At 35.8% G+C, this 15,453-nt stretch overlaps 1 protein-coding gene across 1 annotated transcript; it reads right to left on the minus strand.

Annotated features, from left to right (window-relative positions):
* Nucleotides 1–3,548: 3,548 nt before the first annotated feature.
* On the minus strand, nt 3,549–4,127 carry LOC136032424 (chaperone protein DnaJ-like). Its single transcript, XM_065712733.1, has one exon. The coding sequence runs from the start codon at nt 4,125–4,127 to the stop codon at nt 3,549–3,551; it is 579 nt and encodes a 192-aa protein (XP_065568805.1).
* Between the last annotated feature and the right edge of the window lie 11,326 nt (nt 4,128–15,453).

The raw sequence follows: 15,453 nt of genomic DNA on the forward strand, positions 1-15,453 counted from the left end.
TCCATGTTTGATTTTTGGCTCTCCGCACATAAATTATTAAAATGAAAAGATTTTTTTAAATGAAAATCTCAATATTAAATTGAGAAATAAGGGGTTGGGGAGGAGGCCTAGTCGCCCCCCAAATTTTGGTTACTTAAAAAGGCAACTAGAACTTATAATTTTTAACGAACAGTTTATTAGTAAAAAAAAACGTAACTTAATAATTAACTTACGTAGCGAAATTCTATATTCTTATATGGTTATAATGTATATGAGGGGGTATGTACCCTCGTTAATGCCTCACTCTTTACAATAAAGCTTAATTTTTGTCCCAATTAATTAATGATGACCCCTGTATCAATTAATTAATTTAATAATGACCCCTGTATCAGAAAGGCCGTAGAATAAATAGGTGAAATTACTAAAAATACTTTAGCATAAAGAGCGAGGCATTTAGGAGGAGAATAACCCCTCATATGCGTAATAGTCTCTGTTCGTTTTAAGTTTTAATGCTGCTCCTTACTTTCAGTTGCAAAAAACTTTTTCATGTTTATATTTTCATTGTTTTTTATAGTAATACTAGAAAATCCTGTGCCCCCTTCATTAAATTTCTCTTCCCCATGACATATTCTTCCAAGGAAAGATCTTTCCACATATACCCCTCCCTTCAACACCCCTCCCCCCAAAAAAAAGCAAAAAATCCCCCTGGCAACGTCAGTACACTTCCCCATAACCATTACTGTGCGTAAACACTGGTCAAAGTTTGTAACTTGTAGCCCCTCCCCCAGGGACTGTGGGGGAGTAAGTAATCCCCAAAGACATAGTTATTATGGTTTTCGACTATGCTGAGCAAAACAGCTATCTCAAAATTTTGATCCGTTGACCTTGGAAAAAAATGAGCGCGGGAGGGGGCCTTGGTGCCCTCCAATATTTTGGTCACTTAAAAAGGGAACTAGAGCTTTTCATTTCTGTTAGAATGAGCCCTCTTGCGACATTTTAGGACCACTGGGTCGATACGATGACCCCTGGAAAAAAAAAACAACAACAACAAATAAACACGCACCTGTGATCGGTCTTCTGGCAAAAAATACGAAGTTCCACATTTTCGTAGATAGGAGCTTGAAACTTTTGCAGTAGGGTTCTCTGATACGCTGAATGCGATTGTGTGATTTTCGTTAAGATTATATGACCTTTAGGGGGTGTTTACCCCTATTTTCCAAAATAAAGCAAATTTTCTCAGAGTCGTAACTTTTGATGACAAAGACTAAATTTGATGAAACTTATATATTGAAAATTATCACGAAAATCCGATTCTTTTGATGTATCTTTTAGTATCAAAATTCCATTTTTAGAGTTTCGTTTACTATTGAGCCGGGTCGCTCCTTACTACTGTTCGTTACCGCGAGCTGTTTGATGTTATGTTTTGAACTTTAGTTTCAAAACTGGTTGGGAAATTCCCAATGAATGAATGAAATTGATGGAAAATCCAAGTTATTAACTGTTAAAGTTATTAAATTCTCTCCGTTTTTTTATGCATTTCATCATCTTAGCTATTAAAAGCCTTAGGTATCTATCGAGCTAGTTGTAATACTTCCTGTCTTTTGACGATTTTTATAGTATTAAATAAAAAAAAACAAGTTTTTTTTTAACTGAAAGTGAGGAGCGACATTAAAACTTAAAACGAACAGAAATTACTCCGTATATGACATGGGTTTTCCCCTCCGCAATCCCACACTTTTTACGCTAAAGTTTGACTCTTTGCCACAATTCTAATTTTTAAAACAATTAAAATTTTTTGCGTAAAGAGCGAAGTATTGCGGAGGGGAAAACCCATTTCATATACGAAGTAATTTCTGTTCGTTTTAAGTTTTAATGTCGCTCCTTACTTTCAGTTCAAAAAACTTGTTTTTTTATTTAATATTCTTAAGAACCAAGTAAATTCCACTGTCTTAGGTAAACCTTATGTTGTTTTACAATTCCAAACATTTGATATAAGTGCTTTATACCTCTATAATTGGGTACTATGATTGTTTTGTAGTTATGGAGGGAGGGAGATGCCTCAAAAGGCGCATTTTAATACCAAAACATCCCAACTCTCATTGAGCCTTCAGATAACACAGAATTAGTTCTAAGGAAGAGACGAGGGGAGAAAGAAGGTAGAAATTGATATAGATCCCCAGGGCCGTATCGAGGACTTTTGTCTTGGGGTGCTATTTTTTCCGGGAGAGGGGGGGAAAGGCAAACAAAAATAAAAAAATAAATCAAAAATGTGAAATTGATCATTAGGTGGATAAGTCTATTTCAAAAGCCCATGGGCCATATACACACAAAAATATTAATAAATAAGAAACGAACAAGGAAATTAAACAACAGTACAATTTACAAGCACGAACAGAAACAGTATACAATGCAAAAATACCAAATCGAACGACAAATAAACAATAATGTAAACTTTTTCTTCTTACTAAGGATTCATCTATATACACTCCCACTCGAAATATTGTGGTTCGGTTACTATTTTGTCATCCTCATGCCTAGCTCAACGGCCACATAAACTTTGGAGGATGCTCATTCGATCAGAAATTGACAGTTCTTTCTCATAAGCCAAAATTCTTTTTCATAAGCCAAAAGTGATTGGAGACCAACCAGCCGTGGGGGTGTTTTCCGCTATGGGAGGGGGATATTTTCTATGGGGCGGATATTCTATGGGGTTAGTTTAAAGGAGGTGTTTTTTTGTAGCTTAAATCAAAAAAGGGTATTTTTTTCTTCTTTAGAAATTATCTCAAATATAACCTCCTAAAATTCTAAGGCTTTATTCACCTAGATCAAGTACTTTATTCTTAAATATTAAACAAAATTTATCGGGAACTGGTTGGCCATCCCATGAAGGTTTTTTTCTGGAAAATCATTGCTTACCCTACAGTGTAATTAATTGCAAATATTTTGAGTAAAATTACTTTACCTGTAGATAATCCACCTTCTGTTTACTTTTGAATATACTCTTTTTATTCAAGACCTTACAATAGCCTATACAAATTGCTTAACATATAGTCCAAAAATTAACATACTTTTGAAAAGCCATGTTTTTATAAAGGGCTGTATCCAAGATTGTTTTTTGGGGGAGGGGTTACAAAAACTTTAAAAAAGGCATCAAAAACATGTCTTTATACCTTTTTATTTCATTTTTACGAGTTGTACAAACATTTCGCTGAGGGTGGGGTGGGTTCAAACCCCCTAACCCTTCCTCTGAATACGACTTTACTTTCATACTATCTGAAACCTGACACCTGTTGGAAACTAAAAAGAACTTTAGAGAATGGTAAGAAAAATCTGTTTATTTATCTTATGTGTACATGTACCAGTTTATTCTGAAAATTCAAATCCAAACCAAAAGACTTGCAAAGGACAATTCAAGCGACTTGCAACGAACATTCCAAAGGTTTTGCAACAGATGATCCAAAAGACTTGCAACGGCCAATAAATAAGATCTATAAAATACAATCCAAAAGACTTGTAAAGGACAATTGATTCATGGCTATTTTGGAATTATGTAACTTTCATGTGATTTTTCAGCAAGTTTTTGTTGGTTGACGCCTGTAAATTTGCTCTGCAAAATACACAAAAGCCGTACACATGTCCGTGATCACTGAACTGATACCAGAAGTTGTTGAATTTCTATCAAAGGGATCACTGAATAGATCTGGAAATGAATCTTGACAATACCGAGAACGAGGTCCAGCACTCGCATGAAGACCTCCTCTGTCATGCTGATCATACGCTCGCCGCTTGTTAACATTGATAAGAACTTCATAAGCTTCTGCAAGACCTTGAAAACAGATTGTAGCTTTTTCCTGATTATATAGATTTTTATCAGGATGCCATTTTAAAGCCAAGCGACGGTATGCTTTTTTAATGTCTGCCTGAGACGCGTTTCTAGGTATCTTCAGGATAGAGTAAAAATTTTTCTTAGTTGTTTGTCTCTCTTGACCTTGAGTTCTGGTGTAATATTTAGAGAAAGAGGGCCTAGCTCCAGAGTCTGTTGGTTTGTTTATTGACTTTTTCCAGTAGCTTTTGCTCGCCCACCAGAATGCTACACCAGTAACTACGGTAGGAAAAGCTACCTCAATAAATTTTAAAATATGTTTCATATTGGTGTGTGACCAAATTTACACTAATTTAGTTCCAGTTTGGGCAAGCAGTTTTATATCAAATCTGACGTCATAATAAGACGTCACTTAGATGATATCATAATTAGGCTCTACACTCTAATCTTTTTGATCTGAGATGACGTCATAACTAGAAATGGAGACCTGATATTCTGAGATGACGTCATAATCTGTTAATACAATATCTTATCATAATTTGTACTTTATTTTGCAATAGAATGTCTTAAAGTAATTAACATATGTTAGGGTTCGTCCTTTGTGGCTTTTGCGTCTCAGATTGGGGAACCAGTGCAAATTAAGGATATATAATTTAAAACCTTATTTAAATTTCCCTTTAAACAATTCCTTTCCGAACAGTACTCAAACTTCGATTCCATTTTAGCTTTTATTCTTCTTTTTCGTTTGTCTATTGATTTTATCAGGCATAAGCGAGTTATAAATAGCCAAACATTTTGTGGGTTACAACTGTAAGTAAGGAGCGATTCAGCCCAATTGTAACTGAAACTGTAAAAAACGGAGTTTGGATACCAATAGATGCATTAAAAGAATTTGGTTTTTATGCTGAATCTAAATATATAAAATTCATTAAGCTTTTGTCACCCCTCAAAGGATACAAGCCTGTAAAAATTTGCCTTATTTTTGAAAAAAAGGGAGAAAACACCCCTAAAAAGACGAGTAATTTTTATGGATAGATAGATATATAGATAGTTTATTTTATCCCACCATCAAAACGACAACATGGTGGCGTATAAAGAAAAAAAATAGAAAGGAAAAAGAAAAAGACGAAAAATAATACTTCAAGATTAAACAATTAGATTACATTCACTATATACATTCATAGCTCATATATGACGTGCAACGGCAGGAAATCGTAAAAGTGCTCAAGGGCACCTTTTTTAGCATTAATTGCCTGTTCTGCCACGGCTTCACGGGGATCTAGAATTTGATACTTATTCAAAAGAAATGAGTTTTTCTCGAATAGCGGTATGCGTATCAAAATCAAGCTATCAGCTTCACCATATCAGGGAATCCTGCTGAAGAAGTTTCAAGGTCATATCTGCAACAACGTGGAATGTAGTATTTTCGGCAAGAAGAAAATTACAGAGGCAAGTTTTTTTTAGTGGTCTGTGGTATTGAAGCGGTATCAAACCCATGGCCATATAAGATTGGGAGGGAGCTCATTGGAGCGGAAACCAAAAACTCTAATGGCCTTTTTAAAAGACGTAAATGACTAGAGGGCAACTAGGCCCCTGCGCTGCCCCCCTCTTTCCCCAAAGACACCCAATAAAAACTTTGAGATTGCCATTAGGTTCTGTATAGTCGAATGATTCAATAACTATGGGTTTGGGGATGACATTGCCCCAATAGATCCTGAGGAAAGGGCTTTAAGTTTCGCAGTTTTCCCATTGCTTACATATAGTTTCTGTTATTGGGAGGTATATGAGTTTTTTTGGAAGGTAAGATTTACTGCGAAGGAGGGGATTTTCCACGGATGGAATTTCTTATGGAAAGAAATTTTCGGTGCAATTTTTCGAGAGTAAATTTTACATGAAGGGGGGGGGCTTTCCTGGTGCGATTTTAAGGACCGTGATAAATTAAATCTTTAAAAACAAGTTCTTTTTTAGCTGAATCTAAGGAGTACTATTAAAACTAAAGACGAACAGAAATTATTCTGTATATATGGGGGGAGAGCTGCCTCTTCCTTAATTCTTCCTCTATTGACATTTGTTTTCAAAATATTTTAAATTGTCAGCTACTATGGGCCGAACTTTGTTCTTTACTAAATTGCGGTGCGTGCAACTAATTCTCTCCGTTTATTTTTATGCATTTCATCATCTTAGCTATTAAAAGCCTTAGGTATCTATCGAGCTAGATGTAATACTTCCTGTCTTTTGACGATTTTTATAGTATTAAATAAAAAAAAATGTTTTTAACTGAAAGTAAGGAGCGACATTAAAACTTAAAACGAACAGAAATTACCCCGTATATGAAAGGGGCTGCTCCTTCTTCAACGCCTTGCTCTTTGCACTAAAGTTTGACTCTTTATCTCAATTCTACTTTTTAAAACAGTAAAAACTTTAGCGTAAAGAGCAGGGCATTGAAGAAAGAGCAGCCCCTTTCATATACGGGGTGATTTCTGTTCGTTTTAAGTTTTAATGTCGCTCATTACTTTCAGTTATAAAAAAACTTGTTTTTTTTTGTTTAATTTCTGAACGTTTTTTAGTTAATCCATGTTTTGATTTCGGCTCTCCGCAGATGAATAATTAAAGCGAAATTTGCATATTTATTTATTTGGCTAAATGGCTTTCCCATAGCTTTGATCGAGTGATTTTGCGAAAAAAGGAGGGGAAGGAGGCCCAGTTGCTCTCCAATTATTTGGGTACTTAAAAAGGCAACTAGAACTTAGTTTTTACGAACGTTTTCATTAGTAAAAAATATACGTAACTTACGAATTAGCTTACGTAACAAACTTCTATGTTCGTATGTTTTTATTACGTATATGAGAAGGTTCGCCCACTCGTCAATATCTCGTCAATAACTCTTTGCATTAAAGCTTAAATTTTGTCCCCTGAATCACAAAGGCCGTAGAATAAATAGTTGAAATTACTAAAAATCCTTTAGCGTAAAGAGTGAGGTATTAGGAGGAGGTGAACCCCTTATATGGTAATATTTTCTGTTCGTTTTATGTTTTAATGCTACTCCATACTTCCAGTTGAAAAAAACTTTTTCATGTTTATTTTCTCATTGGTTTTTTAAATAATGCTAGAAAATGCTGCGCCCCCTTTATGGAAATCTTCTTCCCTCATGACAAATTCCTCCATGGAAGATTTCTCCCATATAGCCCCCTCTTCTCAACCCCCCTCCCTCCCAACCAAAAAAATCCCCCTGAATACGTCTCTACATTTCCCAGTAACCATTAATATATGCAAACACTGGTCAAAATTTGCAACTTGCAGCCCCTCCCACGGGGACTGTGGGGGAGTAAGTCGTCCCCAAAGACATAGTTATAAGGTTTTTCGACTATGCTGAATAAAATGGCTATCTCAGAATTTTGAACCTACTACTTTGGGAAAAAATGAGCGTGGGAGGGGGCCTAGGTGCCCTCCGATTTTTCGATCACTTAAAAAGGGCACTAGAACTTTTCATTTCCGTTCGAATGAGCCCTCTCGCAAAATTCTAAGACCACTGGGTCGATACGATCACCCCTGGGAAAAAGAAAAAAAAACAAAACAAATAAACACGCATCCGTGATTTGTCTTCTGGCAAAAAATACAAAACTCCACATTTTTGTAGATAGGAACTTGGAACTTGTACAATAGGGTTCTCTGATACGCTGAATCTGATGATGCGATTTTCATTAAGATTTTATGACTTTTAGGGGGTGTTTTTCTTAGACTCGTAACTTTTGATGGGTAAGACTAAACTTGATGAAACTTATCTATTTAAAATCAGCATTAAAATGCAATTCTTTTGATGTAACTATTGGTATCAAAATTCCGTTTTTTAGAGTTTTGGTTACTATTGAGCCGGGTCGCTCCTTACTACAGTTCGTTACCACGGACTGTTTGAAAGGGTTAAGTTTGATGGGTTTGATGAAAGTTGTTGAATATGAAAGAAGTTCAGCATATTCTTCTCATAATTTGTTTTTGTTCTTCCACCGTCTTCAGAAAATGCTCCGTTTTTTTTAAATTTGTTAGTGTTTTCTTAGGCACGGAAATATAATGTTGGATTGCTCAAAACCACAGCAATTTCTTAGTAAAAAAGATTTGTTTTGATCGTCAGCTACGAGCCACATGAGATAGCCGTCAGCCGCATGAGATATTCTTACAAATTCTATATCAGGTTTGCAGCATCAGAAGCAACCTAGTAAAGAGCGAATCATGACACACTGTAACCGAAAGCTTAAGAACGCGGTTTAAAAAAACTGACTGCTGAGAAATATTTCTCATTTAAAGCTGATTCGTGAACGGTATCTGTTACAATGGAAGTAGCATTAGTAACAGCAGCAGTAGCATTAGTAATAGATGCAGCAATGGTGTTCATATTGCTCTCTTTTGTCTTGTTCAAAAACTCCTCCTCATGCCCTGATACTATCAACTTAATAATTTAAACCGTTTCTGGGACATTGTTGACACGCCCTTCTGATGACCTGGATGTACTTAGTTTGTTTAGACTTAGTCAAATATCCCCCTCAACAGTTTCAAGATGTTCGATATTATTATCATTAGCCTTAGAGATAATAGTACTAATAGTAGTAGCAGTAGTAGTATTACTACCACTACTACTAGTACTATGCACTTAGTGAATTGTTATTATTTCAACATACCCCTCAACATGCCCTGACAGTTTCAACCTAATATTCTAAGCCGTTCTTGAGATGCTACTGATAGGGCTGTTAACAGTCTGCATAGAAACAGCGTATTTCAACTTAATTCAAAATCCCCTTCAACATTTCCTGAATTTCAACTTAATACCTTTAGTCTTAGTAGTAGTATTAGAAGAAGCGGTTGTAGTAATAGCATGAACAGAGTACTCTTTCGGTTAGTTTAACACCATCCTCAATATGTACTAAAAATATCAGCTTAATACTCAAAGCTGTTCCTGTGATATAGATTTTACGCCCTTTTCAATACCTGCATCGATGGGGTGTGTCTTGATTTAATTTAAACACCCTTCTAAAAATGTTTTGAAAGTTTCACTGTTGTACCTTTAGCTTCAGTAGTACTAGTAGTAGTAATAATAGCAGTAATAATAGCAGTAGTAGTAGTAGCAGTTTTAGTAGTAGTTGCAGTAGTATAGCACCAGTTAGTAGTATCCCTTCAATGGGTTAAACCACGCTCTACCCCGATGTACTGTTGGAGTTGCTGACACCTTTTTTTGGCGTCATTCCAAGCATATTTACATTGGTTTCTGAGAATTTCGCTAATTTAGATAATAATACCATATCTGGCATTGCGTAATCATTCATATTCTCGGTGAAACAATTCAGTGAATACAAGCAGCCCCATATCTCAAGAATTTCTTGGCATGCTTCCGAGAATTTCAAGATTGATGCGGTATCTGGTATTGTGTAATCATTCATGTTATCAGTGAAACAATACAACACGTTCTGTGACAGCCCTTATATCTTGTCCTTTGAGATAATAGCTGAGCCAACAGCATTTTTAGCTTCTAAGTAGTTTTCGATTGATTTTATGAAATTTGTGTCTGACGTATAAGTCAAACATGAGAGCCATTATTTCCTATGGTAAATAAATGACACATTACTCGACTTACCTAACAAGTCATTGACGACATTATGCTCTCAAAAATACATTCTAGACAATCAATGTATTGTTTCTGAGACGCTGGCCAACTGATGTTAAGCATCACAACATCGTAACAAGTTATTTGCGCAACTGATTTTCTCAATATAAGTGTTATCAGTTTTCTTTTTCTGTGCATCTTTTTTGGCATTATTTCGAGAATGCGCATACCACGATGATTAGAGTTGCTTGCTGGACAGATATATTCTTTTCATTGTTAATGAAACATGCTTCGACCTCCAAATAATTGTAATGATTACAACCGGCCAGGTATCATTTTTGTAACGCAATGGTTTTGAGCACAGTGGTTTTTCATTACCGAGGCTTGTGCATGAGTTTGGCTTCCAACATTCCTATCCAGGGTCCCATATCCCTCTTCAACCGCCACCTTACCCATCTCTTTTTTAAACAGAAATTTTTTAACAAAAATTTTTTTTTTACTTTTTTCCATGTCTTAAAATCAAATTAAATATACTTATAACAAAAAAATAACTAGTGGTATTTAAGAATACGAAATTAGGATGACATAAATATGTCAGTTGTGATTTTTCTATAAAAAAAATAATGTTTGTAGTGACATTTATTATGGACTTTTTTTGGACTTATAAATATTTTGGGACACCGAGAATTTCTTAGTATGTTTCCGAAAATTTCAAGAATGACAAGTTATCTGGTATTGCGTAACTATTCATGTTGTCAGTGAAGCAAAACGATACATCCTCTGAAAGCCATCAGATCTGGTCTTTTGAGAGACAGATACTGTGGTAGCCCATACTCCGATGTACTATTGGAGTTGCTAGCACCTTATTCGGCATCATTCTATGAATATGAATCATGATTTCCAAAAATTTCATGACTGGCTTCCGAGAATTTCAAAAATTATGCGTTATCTGATATTGCGTAATCATTCATTTTGGGACGCCTAGAATGTCTTAATATGTTTCCAAGAATTACAAGAATGACGTGTTATCTGTTATTGCGTAATTATTAATGTTGTCAGTGAAGTAATACAATACATATTCCATAATCCCCAAATCTGGCATTTTGAGAGACAGATAGTGTGACAGCCCATGCTCCGATGTACTATTTGAGTTGCTAGCACCTTTTTTGGCATCATTCCAGGAATACGCATTCTGGTTTTCGATAATTTCTTGGTATGTTTGGAATCATTTTTTTGGACTTCGAATTATTTTGGGACACCGATAATTTCTTGTTTTTTTCCAAGAATTTTAATACAGTGAATAGAATCTGGCTCATATCCTAATTTTCGATAATTTCTTGGTATTTTTCCGAGAAATTCAAGAATAATACGTCATCTGGTATTGTGTAATTACTAATGTTGTCAGTGAAATAATACACTACTTCCTGCAATATCCCTCACAAATGGTGTTTCAAGACACAGATACAGTGGCAACCCATACTTCAATATACTATTGGAGCTGCTAACATCTTTTTTAGCATCGTACCAAGAATATATATCCTGGTTTCCGAGAATCTCTTTGTATGTTTCGGAGAATTTCAAGAATGATGCTTTATTGCGTATTACGTAATTATTCATGTTGTCAGTAAAACAGTGCAATAAATCTTGTGACAGCCCTCACATCTGGTCTTTTGAAAAACAGATACTATGGCGGCCCATACTCCGATGTACTATTGGAGATGCTAACAACTTTTTGGCATTATTCCAAGAATATGGACCCTGATTTCCAAGAATTTCTTGACATGTTTCAGAGAATTTCGGGAATGATGCGTTTTCTAGTAGTGTGTAATCGTTCATATTCTCGGCGAAACAATACAATACACCCCGTGACAGCCCTCACATATGGTCTCTTGAGACATAGATACCGTGGCATCCCATACTCCAATTTGCTATTAGAACTGCAAACACCCTTTGATGCCAAAAAAGGTGCCAGGAAATAGATCACTGATAACACTTACCAAAAAGTCCAATTAAGAAAATTGACTACAGAAATATCTAGTTATGATATTTTGACGCCTAACATCAGTTGGCCAGCGTCCAAGATTCATCACATCGATTGTCCATAATCCATTACTAAGAACATAATATCATAAATGACTTGCTAGTTCAGTCGAGTAACGTGTCGGTCTTTTACCAGACCGAAAATAATGGATATCACGTTCGATTCATACGTCAGAAATAAACTTCATGAAATCAAAAGACAACTGCTTAGAAGCTAAAAAAGTCGTTGGCTCAGTTGTTATCTCAAAGGACAAGATATAAGGACTGTTACAGAACGTATTGTATTGTTTCATTGACAAAATGAATGATTACGCAACATCAGATAAAGCATCGTTCTTGAAATTCTCGAAAGCATGCCAAGAAACTCTCAGAAATTCGGATATGGGCCCGCTTTTATTTACTGTATCGGTTCACCGAGAACATGTATGATTAAGCGATACCAGATAAGGCATCATTCTTGAAATTCACGAAATTCTCGGGAACTGGTTAGTATATTACTTGGAGTGACGCCAAAAAAAGGTTTAACAACTCAAATAGTACATCGAGGTAGGGCACGGTTAAACCAATTGAAGGGATACTACTCCACTTGTAGTTGTAGTAGTTACAATAGTATATACATAGTGCCCTTTGGGTAGTTTAATATTCCCCTTTAACATAGCCTGAAATTTTTAGCTTAATACCCATATAAACCTTTTTGATACACTTTTCAGGGAATGACTGGGTTTACATTGATATAATGTAATGTTGGTATACGTGTACTGGTAAGCGTGTAGCCGAATCTTTCAGAGCTAAGGTTTCGCGTGGGAGGAGATAGAAGATGTGTCTATACTATAAACTATTCATTTATTCTACAGACTCTATATACTGGTTTGAAAACAAACACAAGAGAAGAACTTTACGGAAGTATTGCAGGGAGGAACTAATTGTAACACTTGAGAAATCCGTATATATATAATAATTTCCATGGTTCTTAGATACAAGTTCTACAATATTAAAATTACCCGAGTTCTACTTTCTGGTAATATAAACCTAGTTTTCCTGATTCCCGTTTCCAAAGAAAAAAACATCATAAATTTTACAAACCCGTTTCCCACTTAGGCTTCTAGAATCCAATATAAATTTCAGAGATAAAATTGGCCCACATTGCATTAACATTAGGTTTCATGTTTCCTTTTCTAAGACTTACATTCAAAAGTTTACAACCCAGACTATTCCTGAGATGTTGATGATACGCTCTCCTGACAACCTGCAAGCACAGTATGTTTCGATTTCTATAAAAGTCTCCTTAAGAATTCCCTGATATTTCCACCTTCACACCCTTAGCCAAAGTAGTAGTATTAGTTGTATTAGAAGTAGCATCAGTAGTAGTACTAGCAATATGCACAGAGTGCCTTTCGGTTAGTTCAATATACATCTCGAAACTTTTTGATATTTTTAAACTTAACACCTTATGGTGTCCCCGAAAAATCGCTTATACATCCTTTTGGCAACCTGAATACACATAGTACGTGTTGATTTAGTTTAACAGCCCCCCCCCCTAAATATCCACTGAGAGCTTTTCACCCTAATACTTTTAGCCTCAGTAGAAGTAGCATTCGTGGCAGTAGTAATAATATCCATAGTTGTAACATCCACATAGTGCCTTTCGGTTAGTTAACGTTCTCCTTAACATGCCCTGAAGGTTTCAACTTAATACTCTAAGCCTTTTTAAGATATTGCTTATATACCCCTTTGACGACGTGCAAGCAAATTGTGTGTCTTGATTTATTTGAAACTCCCCCTACGCACTCTCTAAAAGTTTTACCTTAATGTCATTAGCCTCACTAATAGCAATAATTATAATAACATTAGTAGTTTTAGTTTGTGCATATTGCTTTTTGATTAATTTTTAGTTTTACTAACAATGGCAGTAGAGGTTGTAGTAGTAGTATTCAAATACTGTATTTTGGTTGGCTCAGCATCCCCCAAAACGAGCCCCGTAAGTTTCAGCTTCATACTCCGAGCAGTTCATAAGATATTGCTGATACGTCCTTTTGAGAACCTGCATGCACACAGTGTATTTTGCTTTAGTTCAACTTAACCTTCAATATCCCCTTAAAGTTTCACCTTCATACCCTTAGCCTTTGAGGTAGTAGTAATTACAGTAGTAGTAGAAAGAGTACTAGTAGAAGTAATAGTAGCAGTAACATTAGCAGTAGTACGAACAGTAGTAGCACTAGCATTAGTAGCAGCAGTATGCATATATTGTCTTTTGGTCAGTTGAGGATCTCTTTCATCATGTTCTGGAAGTTTCGACTTAGTGCTCTAAGCCGTTCCTAAGATATTATAGATCCACCCTTTTGACGCCCTGTATGTACATATTGTGTTTTGATTTAGCTGAACTTCCCCTTTATCTTTTCCTGATATTTTCACCTTAATACTGTACCCATAGCCTTAGCAGTAGTCACAACAGCAGTAATAGTTCTAGCAATAATAGTAGTAATGGTAGCAGTAGCAGTAGTAGCAGTATTAGCGTACACATATTGCCTTTTGGTCGATTTATCATCCCCCTCATCCTTCCCTGAAAGTTTCAACTTAACACCCCAAGTCATTCCTGAGATGCACCCTTTTGAAAACCTCCATGCACAGAGTGTGTTTTGATTTAGTTCAAATTTTCTGAAATTTTCACCTTCAGTTCCTTTGCCCTATAATAGTAACTGTCATAATGATAGTTGTAAAAGAAGTAGCATTAGTTTTACCAGTAGTAATAGCAGCAGTATTAGTAGCAGTAGTGGTTTGCTCATATTTGCTTTTTGTTGTTGAACATCCCCCTCGTCTTGCCCTGGAAGTACCAACTTTTTGCGCTAAGCCACTTCTAAGGTACTGCTGATAAGCTCTTTTGACAACCTACTTTCAAGTGTGTTTTTATTTAGTTCAACTTCCCCTAGATTATTTTCTGGAATATCCGCTTTACCATCAACAGCGTTAGTAGCAGTTGCAATAGAAGTAGCAGCAGCAGTAGTAGTAGTAGTAGCAGTAGTAGTAGCTGCATGCAGGTATTGCCTTTTGGTCAATTGATCATTACCCTCATCATACACTGAGAGTTCCAACTTGATATCCTAAGACTTAGGATACACCATTATCCTGATTACTTTTCATTGATCACTTTTCATTTTTGTGATAATTACCATTATCACAGTATCCTGAGATACACCATTTTGACAACCCCCATGCACATAGTGTTTATTTTAGTTCAACATTCCCTTCAACTTTCCCTGAATGCATTTGGCCTTTTTGGACATCAAAGTCAATCACGCTCCTCTTTCCAGATAATAAATACTATGTAAAAAATGGGCGCATTCTATAACTTAGAGCCGTTGTCCAAGGACTGCCCCGAATCCAGAGACATAGTTACTGGACCTTTCAACTATATTTCAACTTTCAACTATATTAAGATGGCAATATCAAAATTTTCATCAGATATCTTTGTGGAATAAGGGTGCGTTGAAAGGGGGCTGGTTGTCCTCTAATCACTTTTGGTTCTTAAAATGTACACTAGAATTTTCAATTTCAAATGGAGCGAACCCCTTTCGAAGTTTCCTTCCATACAAAGTGCCTTGGAGAAAAGAAGAAATACTACATTGTACCAGCTTCACTCTTTACTTGGACAGCGCTACTGAGCTGCATATGGTACAATTTAAATTCTCAAAAGCTCAAGCAAAAGAAGAAGAAATTAAGATTTACCACTGAAAAGTGATTCAGACCATACAAAAATGACAGACTTATTTATTGGCAGCTCACTGATGATGTGGGAACTAGACGAGTTATCAATAAATAGTAATAAATTTTAACCGGGGAAATACAATTTAGGACTATTTGAAATATTGAATTAATAAACCATGACGTAGACTTCAGCAATCCAGTTATTTATGCCTATAGTACGGATATTTTCAAGTTCTGGTGTTAATTTCACTGTTTAGTCTATAATTTAAACACTATCCAGACACCTTCACCTTGTCATTGGTGACATATAGCCATAAAG

The sequence above is a fragment of the Artemia franciscana genome, chromosome 10 (assembly GCF_032884065.1).
Source record: "Artemia franciscana chromosome 10, ASM3288406v1, whole genome shotgun sequence".
Taxonomy (NCBI): Eukaryota; Metazoa; Arthropoda; class Branchiopoda; order Anostraca; family Artemiidae; genus Artemia; species Artemia franciscana.